The sequence below is a fragment of the Pyrgilauda ruficollis genome, unplaced genomic scaffold (genome assembly GCF_017590135.1).
Source record: "Pyrgilauda ruficollis isolate IOZ18807 unplaced genomic scaffold, ASM1759013v1 scaffold97, whole genome shotgun sequence".
NCBI classification, from domain to species: Eukaryota; Metazoa; Chordata; class Aves; order Passeriformes; family Passeridae; genus Pyrgilauda; species Pyrgilauda ruficollis.
The window spans coordinates 1546814-1570333 of record NW_024531821.1 but is presented as its reverse complement, the minus strand read 5'-3'; the positions used below and the strand labels follow the sequence as shown (position 1 = coordinate 1570333).

The following is a 23520-nucleotide window of genomic DNA, read 5'->3' as shown; positions in this document are numbered from 1 at the left end:
TGTTATCTGAGAGAAATATTCCTGTAATTTCACTAGGTCATTTAGTTACTTAATGGGTTTGGGATTCCTTTAGGTTGAGTCCAAATTCTCAGACAATCATTCAGCATTTTAATTTGCTAAAATTAATAGGCAAACTTGGTTCTGAACTATTTTTGATAGAGGAAGCTCTTCCAGACTTGCTTGATCCTTTATTAGCTGCATGCTGCATTGCATAATTAACAGCATGGAGAAATGGATTGCATCAAATAAGAATTATTAATTTAATATCAATAATTGCTTTTTTTATGATGTCAGAGCTGAATCTCTGATTCATGCACGTAGTTTTATTAATGTGTGAATTTTTTCTTCTTTTGTTGAGCCTTACTGGGAAACCTCATTCACAGGTTTTGTGCCTGAGGACAAGTTGCCCCAGGTGGTGACAGCTGAAAAAAAGGGAAATAATTTCTACTTTTAAAAATTGCTCATTGAACAAGTATGAAGTACTTATTAACAGCGAGTTAATCAGAATTTTATTTTTTCCCCCGTCCTCATGTTCTTCCTGCCTCAAAGTAAACTTTTAGTAACTCTTAACACATCTGTCTTTGTTCTGGGCTCTAGGAAACCTTCTCCGTCACCCTGCTGATGTGGCAGTGAGCTCAGAGTGTGAGGCACAGTTCCTGGATAGTTGGGAAGGGTGGAACTTCTGCCAGGCTCACATGATGGTCCTGATAGCAACAGATGTCAGTGCTGAGCTAAAAGGCTCTGAAACCTTGCTCGGATTGACCACTTTGATAACCAAGAGCCTCTTCTATTGTTTTTGTGCAGCTCTGTCTTGAATCAAGACTATAATTTCAGGAATAATGTTAATGTTGACTAATGTTTAACTGAAAGCAGGAGTATAATCAAGCTCAAGATCATTTTTTGTGCCTGTTGCACGTTTACTTCAGAGATGGTATCTCAGTTTTCTTGCTTGCTCACAGTTTCTTTGACTTCAGTTCCGTGTGTTTGCTTGTGAAATCCGGGGTCACCTTATCAGCCACTTCACAGAGCTGAGTTTCCTTGGGTTTCTTGTTTTAAAAAACAAAAAAGCTAGACAGACTGCTTCAAGTAAAGCGCTGCTTATTCTTGCTTTCCTCTTAGATCTCATTCTCTTGCCTGGTTTTCTTTTTTCTTTCAGTTAATGCTTTACAGGAGGAATTAGTAATATTTACCTAGTTTTGACCCAGTTATTGAAGAGCACATCTTTATGTAGTGGCAGTTTCCTGACTAGAAATTCCTTTTTGAACAGCACAATTGCATAATTCTCTGAGGCCTCTTCTTGCTTTTTCCTAAAGAAGATGATGCACAGAAATATTGGGAAGTGCTGTAAGCACGCTCAGCTGACAAGTTCCTCATTAAAACCTCAGAGAGATGGTGAAGTGCCTTTCCCAGCAGGAGCTGCTTGGGGAGGAGGTGTTTGCAGGCAATAAAGGAGTAAAATTTGAGAGAGGATGTCATACAAGGGTCTGGGACAAATGACTGCAGGAACCTGATTCGTCATGGACTGTCCAACACAAAAGCTCACACAAAGGAGTAGGAAAACCTCCTTCTGATGAGTTACAAGTCACCAGACTCTTGGTGGGAACATTCACCCCCAGCACTTGTGAAAATGCTCTCCCAGAACAGTGGAAATACTTCAGAAAGTCACTTCAAGTCCTTCCCAGTTCAGCAACTTCGAAAGCAGGAGTAAACTTTTATTTTCCATTTCTTACTCATTGGTTTCTCTTCTGAGAAACCCAGTACAAGTTGTTGTGAGCCTCTTGTGGTTCCCTTTCAGTCAGGTATTACCGGCAGTGTGTTGTGAGGCAGCAGAGCCTCATCATTGGGAATGAGAATTGGGAGTTCTGTGTGGTCTGGAACTTGTGAGAGCTCTGTGCTGCCATTAAACTGGGTAATAGCAAATAACAGGGGAAATACTGTTTCAGGTTTTTGAGCCTTATTTGCCCATGATCCAAATACTTATAAATATATGGAAGATTCCTTACGTGCAAACTGTTCGGTTCTCATCAACTTTTATTGCAAGCTTCAAGGTGTTTTTTTAGTATTAAGAGTCTCCTACAACAGATACCTCACCCAGACTGAAGTTTCCCAATGCCAGCCAGGACCTGAATGATTACAGGTGTGCAGTTACATGGGATGAACTTTCCTGCTTTGTCACTGCCAGCTGTGCTGTGAGACTGCATCACTCTTTCTCCTTTTGTGTCATATTTCCCTTAAAGCACTTGAGAGAGCCAAGCTGGGTGGGGAGAGCTGCACAATTTTGATGACAAGGTGAGCACTTGGCCTGGTGTTTTACATCAGAGACGTGGCAGGTTCCCTGCTGAGCACTCCTGCTTCCCTCAGAGCCTGTTCCAGGGAGTTGTTGTGTGTGGGGTGTGTGCAGGGACAGCTCCTTCAGGGCAGTGCTGCCCACAGGATTCCCTGTCTCACTCTCAGCACCGAGAGCTTCCCTTGGTGGCTGCACTTCAAGCAAGAGGTTGGTGTGGTTTGTTGAGCTTGTGCTGCAACGTGAGAAAAGAAGAATCTGCTCTGCACCACACTGACCCCAAATCCTCACTGGCTCCTGCCCGCTGCTGGACTTTCTTCCACGTTCACAAGAGTGCAGCAGCCTCAGTGCCTGGTCTTACTCGAAATCTCGGTTTGGCCGCTCTTGCCCAACTTCAAAGCTGTTTTTCCTTGACCAGCCCATTGTGGTAGCATTTACAGTCTCAGCTGCTGAAGGCTTGTCTGGGTGGCAGAGAGCCAAGAAATGACACCCTCATCTCGAGGATCGCAGTCATAGCCCTAAACCCAAACATTACCTGTGTGGGGAGGACGGCAGCTGTGTCATAACTTGTGTGGGCATTTCTAATGAGCGCCGGGGCTGTGCCTGTGCTCAGGAGCTGACTCCAGTTAGGAAGTCAAACCAAGACACTGCAGGAAACTCATGGAAGAGGTAACACACTCTAAAGGCATGTCCTATTCTGCTGCTGACGGGTTTCCTGGGGAGACCAGCCCTGAGGAGGGTAGAAAACTCCCAAGTTGCTCATCTTCCAGATTTATCGTGTGACCCTAACAGTCCTGTGAGCAGCCATGAAGGAAATCCAAGCTTGGCACTTAGGTGGGGCTGCATCCTTCCCAGGAAAAGCACAGTGAAGGGCTGGTGAGGGAAAAGAGCTTTTTTCTTTTCTCAGTCACAACCCATCATTGCCATTAAGGGGAGGGTGAGTTTAACTCTGAAAGTCAAGGATCCTCTTGATTTTCAGTTTTTGTTTAGTCCAGACTGAGAGTGACTGAAGACTTAGTCCAGACTTCAGGCGTTGGAATGTCCCCATCCCTAGAGGCATCCAGGGAACACCTGGATGTGGCAGTGCTCCAGGCTGGGTGACAAGGTGGGGATGGGTCACAGGTTGGACTCGATGATCTTGGAGGTCTTTTCCAACCTAAGTGATTCCATAGGAAGAGCCTTGATGAATCTCCTCAATTCTGTAGAAGATAAAGAAAAGGAGGTCTGTGCTCCACATTTGAGCCTCTGAAAGAGGAACAGCATCTAACACTCTTGTCCCACTGAGCCAATGACTCAAATGGCTGAAGAAATTAAGCTGAAAGGTTAAATGTGTCTGGTTTTTCCTGGGCAAGACCAACAGTTGGTTGAGTTGAGAGTAGTGTGAGAGCTAGAAATGGCTTGTTCTGACTTTAGCAGCCTCCTCATTCCTCTGCTGCTGTGTTGCAAATCAGAAGCATAGAAATCACCCCTCTCTTTGCTAATTAACTCAGATCAGCGCTAGACGTTAATAGCTGGCAAGATGATAATCTCACCGTTTTATCACCCTAATTAGGTCATGAATTATGTCCTGTAAGATCAATAATAGTTTTCCAAGTATTCCATCATTAAGGATTAAAGATGTAATTAACTAATCTAGTCTGCCTTGCATTGGCAGCCAGGGGAAGGGGTAGGAGGGTATGAATGTGGTGCTTGTGGTATGAATGTTTCTGCTCAACTAATTCATCTGCCACAGCACACTGTAGGAAGCAACAGACTGTTCCTGGCAGTGTTTGCTTTTTTTTTATTATTATTTTTTTAATGTAATAACAGACAAAAACCTATCTGAAGTGACAAGTTTGCTAATTGGAAAGCTGAGCCCCCCCGCAAGGCAATTAATTACTTAAGCAGAATATATGCAGTAAAATTACTGCCTTTTCATGAAAGCATAAACCATGAATCACAGAGTCACAGAATATCCTGAGCTGGAAGGGACCCACTAGGGTGATCAAAGCCCAATTCCTGGCCTGAAACAGGATAGCCCCAAGAAGGCTGTCAGGAGTGTGGGAGGAAGCAAAACTCCAGGAGTTTCAGGGAGCAGTGTTCCTTGTCCACACTGGATTCATTTGCATGCCCAGGACTGATCCTGCAGAGCAGCAGGATTGTCACCAGACCTGTCTTCAGAGGCTTTTTATCCCACAGCTCTCCAGAGTGTGTGGGGTGTGTTTTGTGGCTCTCAGCCCATGGAAATGGTACCAAGCCAGCAGAGTGTGATCCAGCTGCAGCAGGGATTCCTTCTGCTGCAAACCCTCATCTGGGAGCACAAGCCCAGTGATGCCACAATTCCTGTGTCCTGCCCCTGAGCTGGAGATGCACCTCCAGCCCTGCTGGCTCATCCATTTGAGGCAGATGAAATGCTGGAGCCAAGCAGCCCAGCACAGCTTTGTAGGCAAAGGAAATTGGAGTTGTAATCCTTCTCCTGCCACGGACTGACCTTGAGACAGAGACTTTTCTGCAGGACGTAATCCCCAGCAGCCCTGAGAGAGGTAGGCAGGTAAGAAGCTTAATTGATGTTTGTGAGGCGAGGTGGGGATTACCTAAGAGGAGGTGGTAGAGGTTTGTGCGGGGTTGCTGTGCCCTGTGTGGGCTTGCAGGAAGCGGAAGGTCGTGTCATGATGTCATTTGCAATTCCTGACTCAAGTCTACATTGACGTCTTTCGAACCCTTCTCCTTCTTCCTGTCTCCTGGAGAGTTGTAATTCCTTCCTTTGTAGGGCAGCGTGTTTGCTGTGCTCCACAGCTGATCTGGGACAAGCACCTTCACACTGAGGAGCTGATTGGGATGCAGGAGATGACAAGTGTCAGAGCAACAGACGCATGACGCAGTGGAGAGTTTGCTGACCTGCTTGTTGTTGTTTCTTCACACAAATGGAAAAGAAGATTCGTCTAATGCTCTCTGCTCTGCACCACTGAAGATGTGGTGATGCAGGAATCTCAGCATTGGAGGGTTGTGTTTCTGGAAGGTGTTTGATTAGAGGTGAAAGGGCAAGTGGAGCCAAGAGGCTTCACCTGAGAAAGGCTTTTGAGAAGCTTTGGGCTTCTTCAAGAAAGAATAATTATTTTCCCTCTTAGGCATGGGGTCCTAGAGATCAGAGGGTGCCTCCTGGGAGTTAGAGGACAGGGTAAAGTGCAGCTTTCTGGAGAAAATGGCTGTATTTTCTCTGTGGCTGATGACTGAGGAGGAGTCTGGCTGATTGTTTGCTGTGAAAAGGGGAGAAGAAAGGCTAAAACCTGAAGCAGGGACTTGGGACAAGTAGGACACAGGACAAGGCAGACGTGTTTAGAGGGCAGCCACACAGTGTGTGGAGCTCTGGAAGGTGGATGCAGTGCCCACCCTCAGATCCAAAGGCTCTTCAGCTGTTGCAGTGCTGAAGTTAGTGGCCAGAGCTGCTGGGTAGAAAGAAGTTACTGTGGAAGTTTTGTTTCTGGGGAAACGAAGCTGTTGTGTCATAAATCTGAGACCTAAAGCGCAGGGAACAGGTCTGACTTTCTTTGGATAAAACCCTGAAGCCATGGCGTGCCCTCTGGCTGCTGTGGCCCCCTTCCCTTGGCTCTCACGTGCCATTGGCATGATCTGGCCAAAGGGTCCCTCCAGCTTTCTGCGTGGAACGCTGGAAGTTTGTAAGCAGACGGGGTAAGCAGCCCAGCAGCATCACTCAGGAATGTGAAATATTTCCAAGTGGCTCTTTCTAGAAGTGAAACAGATTCCTGATGTGTGGATCATGGAGAAACTTCCCTGCTGTTCCTGGGGTCAGTGGTGGGAGGCTCTGTGGGGGTGGGAGGTCCAGCTCTCACCTGTCGTGTTGCACTCGCTGTACTTTCAGAGCTCTGCACCCTCACCCTCCTTCGTTGTGCTGCTTTTATTCAAATATTCCTTAGTAGCAGCCAGGGAAACACCAAGTTCTACATGTTTGGAGAAGGTACACCCTGCCTTTGGAGTCACCATATGACCAATATCACTGCCTCTCTCTGCCTGGCCTTGGGTTTTGTTTCCCTTGTGACCATTTACTGTTAAAGCACTGTTCCTCCTGGGACCCTTTGTATTCCAGGACAGACAGCTATAAATTAGAGTCAACTTCTTTTCTTCCACCAGAGACCTTACTTCTTCAGGAAGAGTGGCCAGAGGGGGTAAACAGTGCTTTTCCTGACATCCCAGGAGAGTCTGATTAAATTGTAGGATGGCTGTGTGCAATTTGGCTTGGTGGCCCTGGGGAGGAGGATGGCAAGGAACACTTGAATGCCAACCCTTTGCCACCCCAACCTGGGTGCCAGTGGTTCACTGGAAGGAATAGCCTTGACCCTGGGAATTTGCATTACCTCTGAGATTTCCAGAATTCCAATACTCCAAATATTTGAGGAGAGGAATGGCCAGTTTGTTGAAAACATTTCTTGTGAGGTTTGCCCCACCAAGTGCAGCCTGTGGTGTGTGGTTCCCCATGGTGAGAGGGAATATCAGTGACACACAAAGGAGCACTTTGGAGCTGGATATGTCAGTTTGGACCCTCAGCAGGAGCTGACCGTGCCATGAGGAGAGTGGCTGGACTGGAAGGGAGAACAGGATGCAGCTGGGTGTGTTCTCCATGAAAGGTGAGGCTGCAGGTTGAAATGAGGGGAAGGAAAAGAAGGATCCACTGTATGGGCTGCCTGATGTCTGTGCAGTGATAGATTGGGTTGTGAAATTTGGAACATGAGTAGGAGAGGGGCAGGGGGCTACTGGGTGAAGAGGAGGAGGAGGAGGAAGGTGAGCCTTGCCCAAGGGACAGGCTGGGAGCCACTGGTCCAGTGACCGGACTGCGGGACAGGAAACCAGTTTCCTTCAGCTGCTGCTAATGGGCTGTGTGACCTGCACAAGCTGCCCTACTTCTCTGTGCCTCAGTGATCCAGCGAGCAGCCAAGTGAGCTCAGCACTTGCCTTCCTATGTCAGAGCTCCCACGGGCTGCCCGTGCACAGTTCATCCTCTGATTTCTGCCAGAGAAATCAGAAATTTTTCTCACTCGCTCATCACCGAGCGGCTCCTGCGCCTTCGCTGCTGGAGCCGAACGATTTCTGACAGGTGAGGTTTAGAAATCAGCAAATACAAACACTGACCGTGCTAGGGCTTTTCTCCAGAGAGCTGGGATGTTCTGCTGGACCTGACTGTGCTCTGGCAGCCCTGCTGTGAACGCTCCTTTAGCCAGGAATGCCAAGGTGCCCGTGGCACTGCTGGGCATCTCTGGGCATCTCAGCCAGCACAGTGCTGGGAGGGAGCCAGGGGTTCTGAAATGGCTGGAGCTGGGAAATGGAGGGGAGCTCTGGGGCAGCACTGAGAGGTGCCTTGCTCTGGGGGATTAGTGCCCATCCTGGCTGGAGCTGCTCCCTATTTGGATATATGACTTAATCCAATCTGCCCAATCTGTCAGTAATGAAGTAGAGGAGAGAATGCATTCCACCCCGGAGGAGAGGGCTCAGCCAAAAAGCTGCTAACTAGGTCACTGATGAGCAATCTTTCCCCTCCCTCTGTGTCATTTTTATTAATCACTTGAAAAATAGGTTGAGTAATGATTGCAAGCAACTTGTCAAGCCAATTAAAAACAGAGAAAGGTAGGGCTGTGAAGCCGAAGACAAATGCTGTGCTGGTTTTAAATGAGTGTCTGTAAACCCCACTGACCTGTGAGTAATTGCCTCCAAAAAACCTGGCAGCATGTGTGTTTCTCAGTGTGAAGGTTTGTTTCTTTTGCATCCACAGGGCAAACAGTTCACCGTGGCCCAGAGATGTATCAGCAGAGCAAAACCACTTTGAATCTGTCTTGTAGCTGCCTTAGTCTGCTTTGACTCTTAGCATGTGGAGTCTCCAGTGAGGCTTGTCAAAGAGTTTATTGCACTTTGAATGTAAAATAAAAATGCTACAGAGCACTTACTCCTTTTATTTTATGTAATTTGCCCGAATCTAAGCTCCCATAGCTTTATAATCTGCCCAGCTGGAAGATAAATTGTCAAATCTTATTTGTTGAAGAGGGAAAAGAGCTTCTAAGTAATCTCACCATCGTCTCAGTTCGGTGGGGTGAGTCTCCCCAGAGTGGATTCTCCAGGACCATTCAGCAAATTCAGCACTAGGGTTGTTTTGGTTTATTTTTACGTGTCGGATGGATTGTGTGTGCCAACAATAAATATTTATACTCCTGCATTCCTCTGCCTCTCTATCTGTGTTTTGTCTCCTGTGAGATGCGTGCCAGCACTGTGGGTGCTATGAGACAACATTACTCTTTGGGAGGCTGGTGTAGAGTGTGTGAGATCCTGCTGTCCAGGATGTTTCTTCCCATCTGTTCCTGGCTCAAATCCCCTTCTCCTCAATTTTAGTCACCACTTTTGGTTACCATTCATAGCCTGAAATGTGATATTAAGGAGAAGAATACAAATATGTCGTGCTGCCTTCCTTCTCTTGCTGCTGCTCTGTCAGCTGGGTGGCAGTAACAAAAGGCAATTAGTGACACAAATAAGCTTTCCTGGGGGTAGTTGAGAGCAGCCTTTCTCTAGAACTATTTGTGGCACAAATGGAAAAACACATGCTTCCCTCCTGCCTAAAAGGAGTAGCAGCCCAGGGGAGGGCAGGGGTGGATCAATAACCTGCCATCTCTTCAGCATTAGGCTCTTGTTTTGTAGCACCTCTGAAACCTCAGGGTGGAGGAGGGTACAGGAAGCACAGAACACAACAGAAGATTTATTTTTTACTAGTGCAGAACTTGTTTAAAGCCTCCTGCCCTTGCCAAGCAAGAAATCAAATTAAACCATGATTTGCTCCCATTCCATCCTGGAGAGCTTTCCCATCTCTCTGTAACTCTATTGTAGCCACACAACCAAACCTTCTCTTTCCAGTCTCCTTTTCCTCCTCCCCATGCAAGTTTTTGAGTTTTCCCTGTGGGAAGCAGCCCTGTGCCTGAGCCCACCTGTGTTTTTGCCCTCCAGAGTTAATGAGCTCTACGTGGATGACCCAGACAAAGACAGTGGAGGGAAAATAGAAGTGAACCTGAACATCAGTTTGCCAAACCTGCACTGTGAATGTGAGTACCCCTTCACTTAGCAGCTTTTCTTTGTGCTTTGAGTAATACTTGAAATGGGCCCAGACTGGTACAGTGGCCCTTCTTCTGTAACAGGATGGAAATAAGTAGCTGCAGCCTCTGCCAATATCCCATTGCTTTCTGTTCCAGGCCAGGGCACCTGTTTTCTTGGACCATGGGTTAGTGGCTGATCTCCTTCACTGGCTTCTTTCTGAATCTCATTTCCTTTTTTTTTTTTTAAATAGCAACCTTTTTGTGTCTGGGAGCAAGAAACCACCTCCCAAGTTCCATTTGGAACTCTGAATGCACCAGCTGGTTGTTGGCTCTTCCCAAGTCACCTGCCTTGTCTGCCTGAAGTTTTTCTGTTTGTGTGATTGGGAGTGCAGCTGGCAGGACATGGGAGGTGTATTTGTGTCAAACAGACCGCGTGAAAAGTTTGGTTACAAACATGTTCTGGTGTAACAATTTTTGACAAAGGACATTATCACCTCAGTTTAGTCAAATGTCAGGAAAAAAGGTGTGGATTTTTTTCAAGTAAAAGCAATACATGCTTTTCCTATGCAACCTTCCTGTTACTTATTTTGTTTGATTTTTTTTTTTTGTCTTTCCCTCCCACCCCTGCAGTGGTTGGACTGGACATCCAGGATGAAATGGGAAGGCATGAAGTGGGTCACATTGACAACTCGATGAAGATCCCTCTCAATAATGGGGATGGCTGCAGGTTTGAGGGCCATTTCAGCATCAACAAGGTGAGTGGCAGTGACAGTGGGTGAGGGTGTGCTGGCTGGGGAAATGCTGGCAGGATCCATTTGTAAAAATGAAAATTTGGAAATCTGTGTCTCTCCTGCTGTGTGTGTGGTTTTGACCCTGATCAGACAGAAACTCAGGTCAGCGTGGGGAGAGAAGGCTGCATGGATAGACCCACAGGGAATGTGTTAGATCATGGGTTTTCTCCACTCTCCAAAGCAGGTAATGGAGACAGAATTGCTGATCAGAGAGAGCAGCTCTGTGCAGCAGCCGATGTTCAGGGGATGTGTGAAAACCCTACAGATGCCAAAGGGCTTCTGTGTTTACTCCTCACGACTTCTGCACCTCCAAAACCTGACTCACTGTGGAGAGGTCTTTGGCAGTGGCTGCATCCCAGCTCTCCTTTGTTCTGAGAGCTGCAGAATGACAGGAATGTTCCCTGCTGGAGGATGCCAGGGCTCCTTGCTGGGATGTTTGGAATACAGCACGTGGCCCCACGCATGCTTGGTGGGGATGCTCTGCTTCTGTCTCAAGGAATGAAAATCCAGGCCTGGAGGAGGCTCCTCTTTGGGATGGGTGTGTTCAAGATTGAATAATCTTGCTATGTAATGCTGGAGATGACTTGCTGGGGTGGGGGAGGCACTGGTGGGACCCGCTGATGTCCTAAGAAGGGCACACCCTTTATTCACTCCTCTTCATGTACCACAGGCTACACAAAATCCTACTTCCTTCTTGTCCTCCCAGGTCATGTTAAAGCACATCTAAAAATAACAGACAGGACCTCTTGCTGATTCTGTGGCATGGAAAGGATGAGGGATTTAAAAAGAGGAGTTTTTCCTCATCTCCAAGCCATCAGGATTGCTGGCAGCTGGTAGGCCACAAAAACTGGGAAAGGGCTTCTGGAAAGGTAGTTCTTGTCCAGACAATTCCCAGAGCACAGAGCTGAGGTACCTGGGGGTTTGTCTGCTGGATGTGGTGTGTCCTGCTCACAAAGCAGCTCCAGAAGGGGCAGAATGTGGCACTGAGGAGCTCCTCCACTGCTCATTTGTGTCTCTTTTGGTGGCTGGGACAGCTGTCACAGGCAGGGAGCTGACCCAGGACTTCTGGCTCTGGAAACCCAAATCTCTTGTGTGTGACCTGGCAGTGTGCAGTCCCTTGGCAGGAATGGGACAGGCTGAGCTGGGAGCTGGAGTGAGACCTGGCCAGCCTTGGAAACCTGACCAAGGCTTGCACTTGGGTGTTGCTGTCCCAGCTGCTGAGGGAGGACAGGGTGACAGTGAGATGATGGCTTGTGCTGCTTGCTGCAGGGCCTGACGCCCTGTTTGCTCAGCTTGTTTATGACACAGCTGGTGTCCACACCTGAAAGTGTTCCCAGGAGTGCACTGCTGTTCCTCAGGTCATTAAATCAGCTTTCCTGAAAGCACATGGAAGGGCATGTGGCCTCCCATGGCCCTGCTGGTGAGGTGCCTCTGCAGAGAGCACACTGGGCACCAGTTGTATAACCATCCTCCCACTCCAGCCTTGGGCTGTGCCACATTGCTCCTCAGGGTTGCTTCATTTCACAACCTTTTCTCAATAGGAAAATATTCTTGCACCCTCCATGACAGTGATTGAGCTGAATCTGCTGAAGGAGTTCAGGGCTAGTGACCTGAAAAGTGTGTGCATGCAGAGTGGTGCCATCAGAGAAACACCAGGGCTCATTTTCTGTCTTGGAACTGAGCCTTTAGGTGAAGGTTGTGTTTTTCAGTTCTTTGTATTTCCCTCCATTAAAAAAAATTAAAAGGAAGGGCCCTTGCTAGCTTCTGCCAAGGGGAGGATCTAGGTTAGTTTGTATGGGATGCCCACATGGGTTTGGTGGTGGATTTTCTCTTTATATAAAACTCATTCTTGCACACAATCTCAGAGGTAAAGTTGCTCATGACTGGTACCAGAAGAGAAATACATCCCCAGCTTCCTGGGCTGCTCTGCAGCAGTGGGCCCGTTTGCAAGTGCCAGATGTGGGAGTAAGACATTGAGCAAGAGAGACAGGAATTTTATTTTAATAGGGATGAAAGACATAGCCTTAAGTGCTGGGAATCCCTGGAGCTGGGAGTGACCCACTCATCACCCCCTGGTCAGGAACATCAGCAGTGTGGGGGTGCCAGACTCTGGGGCTGCAGGACTTGAGTGCGGTGGTGTTGGTCAGCTGCAGAAAGGTATCACACATTCTTCCATCTTCCTGGATGGATCCAGGCATTCCCATGTCACATCACAGAGCCTAGCAATGCCTTGAGGGATAAAATGTGAAATCCTGTCTTCCCTGTCGTGGCTAATTTTAGGTCCCTGGTAACTTCCACGTGTCGACGCACAGCGCGACGGCGCAGCCCCAGAACCCCGACATGACTCACGTCATCCACAAGCTCTCATTTGGGGACAAGCTACAGGTGAGTCCTGAAAGTTCCCTGGCTGTAGGGGAATGCAGTGAGAGTGGTTTAATATTAGACACTTTGGTTTCATGGAAGGCCTGTGTGTCCCTGCAATGTAAGCTCAAGGCTGGAAGAGTTCACAGCTGCCACCAGGAGCAGTGTCCAGTCACAGAGCAGCTGTGCTGTGTTCTTCTGAAACTCAAAGTACTTTTGGAAAACTCCGTGGAGAGAGTTAGAAAGGAGGGTTTGTGGCTCAGCAGAATCCTGGTTTTAGCATGAACGCAGCAAACAAGCCTTTCTGCCTTTGTGGAGGAGCAGTGATGCACTCAAGGAAGATTGTCTGGCTACTGTGTTCACCACAGCAGCAGTCAAGCTCTTTTTAATTCACTTCACTCTACTTGTATAGCAGACACCTATTAGTCAAATTTGCTCTGTGAAACACAAGTTAGACTTAGCACTGCCAGTTCCCTGCTGGGAAGAAGCTGAATGCATGCACTTGCCCAGTGGATAGAATTTCACCAGGTGCTGCAAGTTATGTAACATTACCTGATTTCTCAATAAGGACAGATTACAGCACTTCTCTAGCCTACTTCCAAGGAGCTACCCTCACAGGTGGGAGTTCCACATGTGCACACCCAGCTTGAGACTCACCCTAAACATTGCTTACCCATAGTCTCTCTGTAATCTTCTTTCCTCAGCACAGACGTCTCATTAGTCTGCTCCTTGTACACCCACTTCCAAACCCCTTTTTCATGCTAACAAGTCTAAGCGTTGCTTTGTAGTCTTCTGATTCTGCTCCCGGCTTCTTTTAGGAATTATCTTGTGTGGGAACGAGGAAATATTAGCGTATAAATAAGCTTGGCTTAATGTCTGTAAAGCACACTGAGATTATGAAAAATAGGAGGTGAGTGGTAATAGGGAGTTGTGCAGCCTGCGTGGGAAATGGGTGCTCTGAGGAAGCATTCCCATTGTTTTATCATGGAGTGCTGGAGCAGGGCAGCTGGAGTGTGAATCAGCATGAAGGAGGAGCCTGGAGAGACAAGCAGCAAGTGTCTTCAGTTCTTGTGGTGAGAAACCTGTCTGGCAAATGTGGAGTTGGCTCCTGACTGGGGCGAGTTCAGAGGAGTATTTTCAGAGTTGAGGATAACTGCTCGTGGTCTGAGCGCTCAGGGAGGGAGCACGTAGGTGCTGCAGGCAAGCAGCAGCTCAGCAGCACAAATTAAAGAAGGATATCTTCACCAAACAGGTGCTACCACGACTCAGCAAGCAGTGAGAGCCAGCAAGTGTGGGGAGCTTTAAATCTGCCTAGGTGCACCTTTGAATATTTCAGGTTGTCTCCACCTGCTTTGATGTAATAAAAGCTTATATTCCTTACAGAGGGCGAGGAGCTTCTCATTCATTTGTGTCATGTGCTGGGAGTTTGTTCTGTGTGGGCTGGGACTGACTCTGCCACAGTGATCCACTGAGGGACAGGCTGTGTTCTCCAGAAAAACCAGTCTCTTTGAAGCAGAGATTTAAATATCATCTGGCACTGAATGAGCTTTGAGTCTTCATCAGTGCTTTGTGCACAATAGTGGCAGACTTGCTGTAGATTTTTCATCCTCATTTAGATGAGATCAGAATAAAAACCTGCAGCATTAAAACTCCTGCAGTGAGTCCTGTGTGTCAGGTAACCCAGTAAGGAGAGGGATGAGGAGAGCAGGAGATGATGCCTTTTGACTATCAGGGGCAGACAACTCTCCTGACAAGGTTAAAGCCAGGATTATTTAACACCATCATGTAGAACTCAGTAAAAATTATGATTAAAAATGCAACATCTCCTATTTCCACATCTCTCTCTACTGAGTTACCTGATGGCTGGACGTAGGAACTCATTGGTTTGAATTTTGGTCTTGATGAGGGGAAAATCTACCAAAATTTTGAAGTGGACCTCCAGATATTCTGTAGGAGACTTCTTAGCTGTATCAAGAATGGAACACAAATCCTCCTTCCAAACGCTTCTTCCCTGTTGTCTGACTTAAGGTCAGGAATTTCTGGGTTGTGGAGTTTTTGTCCTTTCTTTGTACCTTGTGAGCAGCACAGCCTCTGACCTACAGCTGCTGCCATGGGCTTTTCCCTGTCTGGAGAGTTCACACATGGATGATTGTGTTGCTGGAGATCAGACTCCAGGTCACAGTGTGAGCAGGGCATGGAAATGTTGTTATTCTGGGCAAACAGATACTCACAGGTCTGAAATCAGCTGCAGGAAGAGCTGAAGGGATGTCAGTGTTGGGATGTGTCCTTCCCACCTCCAAGGCTGAGTTGCACAGACCCAGCTGCCCTGACACGAGCCACCTCTGGAGGAGAAAACTGCTGCGTTTTAACCCCAGTGTGACTCCCATCTGTTTCCCTTTCAGTCTGATAAAATTAATTTCACAGTTAACTCTGCAAAGCTCTTAGGAAATACCTCACGGTGGAAATTTCACAACTGGCCTCTTCCAACTGCAATTCCTTTAGCTTTGGAGTGGTTTTGGAGTTTCATCTCGTAAGATGTTGTGAAATCAGCTTTTTCACTTGGAGCCAGCCACTGTGATGATGGTCACTGAAAGATATTCGGGGTCATCTTCTACTGGGTTGAGGCTTTGTTTTTTTGGAAGGGTTGAATCAGGCTGATCCTCTGCTTACAGGGTAGGGAAGCAAAGGTCAGGAGTATCAAGTCAGAGCAGAGTTTCTTCATCCTCCTTTTTGCTTTCCAGGTCCATAACGTTCACGGAGCATTCAATGCCTTGGAGGGAGCAGACAAGCTCAGCTCAAACCGTGGGTATTCCTGAGGACTGCAGCTCTCAGCCACCCTCTGCAGGAGGGAAAGCAGGGCCATTCATGCTGTATCCAGAAGTCTTTCATGTGCCTCTTTAGCCAAAATGATCCAGATGTTGTTGGCTGGCATTTCCATTTCCTCCAGTGCTACAGAAAAGGCTTAGCCCACAAGGTCCCCTGCAGTCCTTGTGGAGTTTTTTATCCATATCCTGTTCCTGTAGTGTCCCTTTGCTGCTGTTAATTCCACCAGAACTTTGCCTTGTACTTGTGTTGCAAATTACCTTGAAATTTTTACTCTGTGGATGGCAAAAAGGGACATTTTCGTGGCCCAGCATGAAAAGGAAAATTCATTGTGTGCTACAATTCAATGTAGAGAGTTGTCTCTCAAATGTTCAGGCTCCTCCAGGACATCAGTCCTGTCCATTTCTTGGAACAAAATTTCTCTGGCTGTTCTTGAAGCTATACAGTTGTGGTTTGGGGATTTTTTACCTCCAGAAGCCAAATGTCATCATGTTACACTTGGCTAGAGGATCCTCCAGAGATGTAATTTAAAATTCTGTTTTAGAACTGTTTTAGCAGACACAAAAATTGGAATGAGCCATTTAAATAATGAAAAAAAAAGAGTTAAGAAAAAAAGAGTTAAGCTGTAGGAGAAGGAGGATGAGAAAGCAAGAAAGAAATGAAGTACACAGGTTGTGATAGCTCAGGTTTTTTAGTCACAATGATCTCAGTGGGCTGCAGCCCTAACCTCAGCCAGTTCCTGATTTAACCAGGCTGTTCGTGGTGGTGATAAAAGTGTTACCATTTATAGTTGCAAGCAGTTAGGAGGGTTGGAGTAACCCAAACCTTGGGTGGGTTGTGGTCCTACAGATGTGGTGGGTGGCTTCTGGTGTCACCCAGGCACCCGCCAGAGCTCTGAACAAAGGGCACAAACATGGCATGTGAAGCTTTGTCCCTGAGATAAGGAGGAGGGAGTCACCCTTTTTTGTGACTTGTTCTGTGGGCTGGCTCCTTTCTCTCAGTGCTAACGTGTCCTTCCCTTCCTTCCCTGAGCACAGCCCTTGCCTCTCACGACTACATCCTGAAGATCGTGCCCACGGTGTACGAGGACATGAGCGGCAAGCAGCGATACTCCTACCAGTACACCGTGGCAAACAAGGTAAAGCAGCAACTGCCTCTCCATCCAGAGGCTCCTCTCTGCATCCCAGGGGATGCTCAGCCACCGTTCCTCCCCTCCTGTGGGTTTGTAGGTGAGCAGTAGCCTCTGCTGGGAGAAGGAGGAACTGAAGCTGCTCAGAGTGGGGCTTTTCCTGCTGCTGGAATTTGCCAGGGTTGGGGTTGGGAGGGCTTGTCAGAGCAGGTGGTGCTGGTGCTTTCATTCCTGAGGAAGGTGTTCTTCCTGCTGGCGTGCTCACCTGTCAGTTTGGCTGATGTGGATTTCTGTAAGTTGTGTGGGAGGTGTTTACAGGCTGCTGGGACTCCTGTTGTGCCTGGCAAGGTGATTCTGAATGGAAACTGGAATCCAGCTGAACACACAAAACATCACTTACACCTGGTTCTAGTGACTAAACAGTCTCAGTTGTGATGGATGGATGAGACAAATCAGCAGAGTTTTTAGCTTTTTACAAATGTTGATTTCAGGCATTAAGTCGCTGAACTGTAGCAGCAAATATGTGCTGGTTGAGTATTTCACAGTCCCTGCATTATGATAGTGAATTATCACAGAATCCATTCGTTTGGAAAAGATCCAAGATCACCAAATCCTACCAGTGACCAATTCCCACCTTGTCACCCAGCCCAGAGCATGAGTGCCACATCCAGCGTTTTAATAATTCAATGTATTGAATTATTTAAGGAAAAAAAGGACCCTATTTACTTTATACAGTAGAAAGCATCTTCCAGTTGAAAATAATTTGCCATTCAGGTGCTAAATGAAAGTCCAAAATATGTTTGTAATATCTAATTACTTCTAGTTTGCCCTAACTGATAATCAAGCACACACTCTCCTGGACTAATTCTCAGATTAATGTTCCTGACTGGTAACTTTTGGGCTTGCTTGTATGATGTGTCCCAGGATTTTGGACATCTCCCTCTGTTCAGATTACAATGAATTTGTTCTGCTTAATGTCACAACTGCTGTTCTGATAAGACTTGTGTGACAAGAGTTCTGAAAGTAATTTGGAAAATAGCAGGAGCTTTTGACACTTCTGTGAGCTTGGCTGCAAATTGGGGCGTTCAGCCAAGTCTGACTCATTAGGGCAGGATTGCTGGTGGGGAGAAGGGGAGAGGAAGGAAAAAATGAGGTCAGTTCTGTCAAAACTGAGGTGCTGAGAAGCACTGTGCTTTCTTCTCATGGTGCTTCAGTCCTTCACTCCACACTGAGCAGTGGGAAAGGGAAAAGGGAAGCCCCTGGAAGAGTCTGGCACAGAGTGGCTGCTGTGAGGAGAGTCTGGAGGGTATAAATTCTGTCTCCTCTCTTAGCTCCCCTGTTTCCTGCCTTCCCACACTGTCCCAAAGTGAGCTGCAGAACTCCAATAAAAGCCTGAAAATGACATGACTGGGGACTTCTGCTTCTGGTGTCATCATGGGATGAACTACCTAAAAATAGGGAAATTTGGGATTTATATGAGATGATTGAAGATAAGTCACCAGCACAAAGAGAGCGAAATTAATTTTGTTTTCTGTCATGCTCACGAGCGTCCTGTTGCTTGCTCTTTTTTCATCTTTCTGAAGTATCTGAGGCTGTCTTTGCCTCTTTGTGTAGGAGAATTGCACCAGGAGGGGAGATGTGAGCTGGCAGCCTGTCACAGGGCTGAGGGAGGGAGAGGCAGCCTGTGCCACCCTGGGCTCTCCTTGGACTGTGGCTCCCCAGCCTCCTTTCCTGGGGTTTTTCTTCACCCTGTGAATGTCTGAAAACTGATACCTGTCTCCATTGGCAGCACAGACAAAATATTATCTCAGGAATTATAATATTGATGTGGCTTTAGTTACCAAGCTGGTGCTGGTACTGGGCAGTGTGTCCTGCTGGGTGCTGTCCTGTGCCTGTGGCTGGCACTGGACCTGGTAGGAAACAAATGGATTAAAGGAGAGTGGCACTGGAAATCTGGAAGATGTCTCTTCCAAAGCAGCCTGGGATATTTTTTGAACCTTTGCCAATATTTTTCGAAGCTTTGCCAATACTTTTCTGTATGCAGTTTCATCCTGGCTTTCAGCAGGAGTGTTAAACGTGGTTTGAACATGGTTGCAGATGATTCATACTAAGAGGGCAAAGCATTCCCATTGCCAGTGGGGAGAGGGCCTGACGAGGGAATGCAAGGACAAGGAGGGATTTTCAGGTTCTTACAAACTAAATTCCATTTGTTTGGTGAATGATTTGTATACAAAATATAGACATACAGAACCAAAACTTCACCTGCAGCCAGGCTGTTTGTATTTAAATAGAGCAGATGTAGGATGGAGAATCAATGACAGCTTTCCTGTTTAGTCCTGTAACTCTGAATGAAGGTGAGAGTAATCACCATCACTCTGTCCCCAGCTCTTTCATTGTCAGCCTGTAAAGAGATTGTTTTCCTCTTTGATAAGGATGGGAGGTGAGCAGTGACACAGGAATTCTCTGTTTGCTTCTTTCCATCTGGTCACTGCTACAAAGCAGTGGGGTGAAGGCCAAACCCACGGAGGCAGTTTTCTGGCAGACACTCTCTGGAATGAGTTTACTCACACTTTGTGCCATTTTCTCCCTTTTTTCCCCTGTTTTTCCCCAGGAATACGTGGCCTACAGCCACACGGGCCGCATCATCCCGGCCATCTGGTTCCGCTACGACCTGAGCCCCATCACAGTGAAGTACACAGAGAGGAGACAGCCTTTGTACAGGTTTATCACATCGGTGAGTTACCCCAAACGCTCCTTCCCCCTTCCTCTGCTGCCTTTCATGTCCCTCCTGAGCCTTTCTTGCCCAGAGGAGCTGAGTTTCTGCCTCAGGGCGCTGAGATGTGGTGGGGATAAAGCAGCACATCACTGGGGTGGTGCTGGACTGGGAGGTGATTCCAGTGCTCTGACAACTTGATTTAATAGCTGGGCACAAAAAGAAGGAAAATTAACCTATTCCAGAAGTGCTAGGCTCTGTCTAGGCAGGATGGGCTCTATTGCAGCATGCCAGAAGTTTAGAAGTAAAGCTGATGTGGTGAGCAGGAAAACTGCAATGAGCTGCTCACTAATGATGAGATCAAATGTGCAGAGAATCTGGAGTGGTTGGGTTTGGAAAGAACCTTAAACCTCATCCCATTCCACCTCCTGCCATGGGCAGGGACACCTCCCACTGTCCCAGGGTGCTCCCAGCCCTGTCCAGCCTGGCCTGGGACACTTCCAGGGATCCAGGGGCAGCCCCAGCTGCTCTGGGCACCCTGTGCCAGGGCCTGCCCACCCTTTTCCACCCCGAAGTCATCCTGGTCTCACCAGAGGATTTTCCTTTGTTCAGGTGAGGGAAGAACTGTTAGATAACACAGAGCTGCCTGTCCTTGCTATCTGCTGGTATTTGGGTGATTTTTACAGTAAATAGGAAGAAAGCTGGCAGTGGAGATTTTATCAGCCATTTTTCTCCTCTCTTACAAGACACTGAATTTTATTTTTTTTTTTACACTGAGTTTTAATCAGTGCTGCTGCCTGGCTTAATAAGGAGTGCCAGTTCCAGGTATTTACTCCTGAGTAGAAGTGGAGAAGAGCAGCATTATCAAATTCCAGAGGTGTTTTCCTGACAAGTTACATTTGGATGTGTCCAGAGAGCATCCTGCAGTCCTGCTCTCAGCATCCAGAACAAGGCTGTGCTGGCCAAGCTGCTCATTAGGCAAAGAGCTATTTAAAGATCCTCCAAAACTTTAAAAAAAAAGTGTCTTCAGGGAGTTGGCTTAAAATTGAAGCTGCAGTGAGCTGTGCCAGTGAGGCATGGTGGAATGTGAAGCAGTTGATAAATTGGCTGCAGTGAAGACCTCAAATTCTGATTTTTAAACTGTTTGACTGTTTCAACTGGAATTCACATAAACAGTGTGGTGGAGTTGCACTTCAAGATTTTGATTTTGCAACTTTTGATAAACAACAAGTTCCCTTCACTGAACTTTAGACAGTGAATAGAATACAGAAATAACCAGAGAAGGGGGCTTGAAGTAAAACCTAAATGTCGTGGTGAAAAACTTTCTCTTCTTAGCATGTCTGCTTGGCTTTGAAACATAATCCTAAAAAAGGTCAAAAATCAGCATTTCATGACCTGGCATCTCATTCTGCCTCTGTTTGCTTCCCTAAAATTGTGCTCCCAGAAGTTTCTTACACATCTCGTTGGGGGTGAGGGTGTGGAGGTGTTTTCATGGGAAATGATGAGATAGCTGGGATTATTCTTTAATTTTATTATCAGCATTGATTCACTGCTGATCTGCCATTATATGCCTATAAAAAGCACCTTTTTTGAATGATATCCTCCTTCTTGAATTGACATAAGGGGTCACAGGAGAGAATTTCCTCCCAGCTTGCCACAGTGACATTTTGGGTTTGTGTCTCATTTGAATTTGTATCCCATAACCTCAAAAACTGAAATGTGTGTTTCCTACTGAGAATCCAAAAATGGAGCAGCAGTTCCACTTCTGTTTCTGATAAGATTTAAAGGTTGATTAATTCTCATTAAATAAGAGTTTCAGTTTCTCCTCTTCCCCAAAATAACAGTTCTCTCCACACACCCTGTTCCTCACTGGACTCAGTCTGAGTGTTGAATCACTGGCCCAAGGATGAATTTTGCCCTGTTCTGTCTTTAAAGGTAGCCAGGCATTTCCTGGCTGCTTAAGGGGAGTTTTGCAGTTGATTTTTGGCTGCCTTGTTTGGTCCTGTGAATGGCTGTGGTGTCAGGCAGCTCCCTGGGGCTGTTCCAGCTGAGTGTCCTCACTCTGGGGGTGAGGATGATGCTGGTGGCTGTGTCAGGATGTCACACAGGTGTGACAGGCACAGGCAGAGCCTTGTTCCAGGGGCTGGATCCTGGCCCTGCTGAGCTGCTCTGGGCTCCTTTGGGCCAGGATTGCTGTTCAGGAGAGCAGCCTTGGCTCTGCTTCACAGCTGGGCAGGGGCAGCAGCACTGCAGAGGACCTGAGCCCCTGCAGCCCTGCCCTGCTGGATGACATGATCTGTTCTTCAGCCCCTTCCTGCATCTCCAGCCTGGCCTTTTGCATCACAGTTGCTCTGGAGACCAGTTAGTGATGGCCAGCACTGGGCTGAGGGCCAGCAGGGGCTGGGCTGGGGCGTGTGGAGTCACTGCCTGGCCATGGAAAGCAGCAGCTTGCTCACTTTAAAAACCACAAGACACGCTCTGGGTTAGGGGCTCCTTCACTGTTTACTTGGGCTCCCCTGTGGCTTTTACTAAATTCAAATTAGTGCTGGCATGGGGGTGATCCTGGGGACTCCAGAGAGGCTTCAGGGGTCAGTGATGGAGGGAAGGACACACTGCTGAGGGTGATGCCATGGGAGAGGGGTGTTGGCTGCCCAGCACAGAGCCAAAGCATCTCCTGCTGCTGGCAGGGTTATCTGGTGCTCTTTGTCACTCATGGCTTTGCCCCCCAAAGCCTCAGCACTGCAAAGAGCAGGGTTACAGCTCTCTAGCAGCATTCCCACATCCTCTCTGTCCCCATTCTAACCCATGCCTGCTCCTTAGATCTTTGTGGTGTGAAGAATTACCCTAATTTTCTGTACCACGTGAGAGGTGCTTCCCCTGCAAAGGCTTTGCTTTAAAATAAGGGGTTTTTTACTTTGCATGTCATGCTCAAAAAGGTCAGTACTAAATAAGATTTTACATTTCTTGTGGGTCAGTGCTGCCACTGTCACTGTTCCATGAGTTTGTCAGGGATCCTGGAGTTAAGCACAGACACTTGGCAGAGTGTTAAACACAGGGGTGTTTTTTGCCTGTCAGATTGCACTGCTTAAAATCAACTTATCCCTCATAAAGAGAAGCCATTCAAGACCTTCTGGTTGAGGTTATGGAGCAAGGGGAAAAGTTTCACTGCTGAAAATTCATGAGTTCCTGTAAGTAGCCAAACTGAAAGAAGGTTTTATCAAGAGTTCAGTGTAGGGGCTGGGAGGGGAGAGCAGGCAGAAAAGCAGCCAAAGTTCTGCTGAAACATTCAAAATCCAAAGAATTTTTTTTTTCCTGGTATGAGAGGACTCATCTGGCCTCTAGGTGTGAAAAAAAGTTAAACTGGAAGTAATGGAGGGTGGGAACTGGAGCAGAGTGGTTGCAGGCAGAGTAATTTCAGCCATGGGAGCTGGTACTGACAGGTGTCACAGTCCTGTGGCATTTTTAAAGCCAAATAATGCAAAATGTGCTGAAAATCTCTGGGTGGGATTCTGCAGCTTACCTTCCTAGGAATTGCCTGAGGGTTCTACTGATCCCCTCTGACTTTAAAAGTCCTTTTGAGACTTTGGGACATCCCAGAGGAGCACAGTCATGTGTCTGACACTTGCCTTTCTGTCACCTTGCTGGCAGCCTTGCCTCCTCCTGTGTGTCCCCTGGTGTTTTCCTTTAGGCACCAGCCTGCATCCCACTCTGCTGTGACCTCCTTCTGTTCAGGTTTAATTCCTCATGTCCAGAGAGCCCTCACTGCTGGGATTATTCCACTTCTGTCTCTGTCCCTTTGTCCTTCCATGGCTGGGGCTGAGTCCCACATAATTCCTCATGTCCAGAGAGCCCTCACTGCTGGGATTATTCCACTTCTGTCTCTGTCCCTTTGTCCTTCCATGGCTGGGGCTGAGTCCCACAGACCTCACGGAGCTAAAGGCAGATCACTGCCAATAATTCATTCCATTAAACCCAGAGAAGTGCCTGATGCCTTCCTCCCCTATCAGAGCTGTGGTGATGAAGGAACATTTGGTGCAGCTCCTGTGCTGACCTGGAGCCCAGCACTGGTCCCCAGCCCTCCCAGCCCTTCTTTCGTCAGCAGGACTCCAAGCTGTGTGTGCAGGAGGCCCCGAGCCAGTGCCAGGTGTGTGTGACTCATCCCCACTCAGCACTACAGAGCTCTGCAGATGAATTTAGATTTTTTTTCTATTCCCCAGCCCCTTGTGCTGCTGCGCTGAAGTCAGATTTTCCTGCCTGTGATGCAGAATCTGCGTGTTGGACGGGGTTTGTGTTTGTGGTGTGACATCTCCCGTCAGCTGAGCTGAAATAACCCAGCTCCATGGTGGGCATTTCCC

General features: G+C 47.4%; 1 protein-coding gene across 1 annotated transcript in view; it reads left to right on the top strand.

Moving 5' to 3' along the window:
* ERGIC1 (endoplasmic reticulum-golgi intermediate compartment 1) overlaps window positions 1-23520 on the top strand; it is a 56995-nt gene that overhangs the window by 27947 nt on the left and 5528 nt on the right. Inside the window, exons 4-9 of the mRNA XM_041489866.1 lie at window positions 9263-9357; window positions 9979-10103; window positions 12420-12524; window positions 15242-15302; window positions 16361-16461; window positions 19064-19186. Of these exons, the coding sequence (XP_041345800.1) occupies window positions 9263-9357; window positions 9979-10103; window positions 12420-12524; window positions 15242-15302; window positions 16361-16461; window positions 19064-19186 (610 nt within the window). The remainder of the gene's footprint in view (window positions 1-9262; window positions 9358-9978; window positions 10104-12419; window positions 12525-15241; window positions 15303-16360; window positions 16462-19063; window positions 19187-23520) is intronic.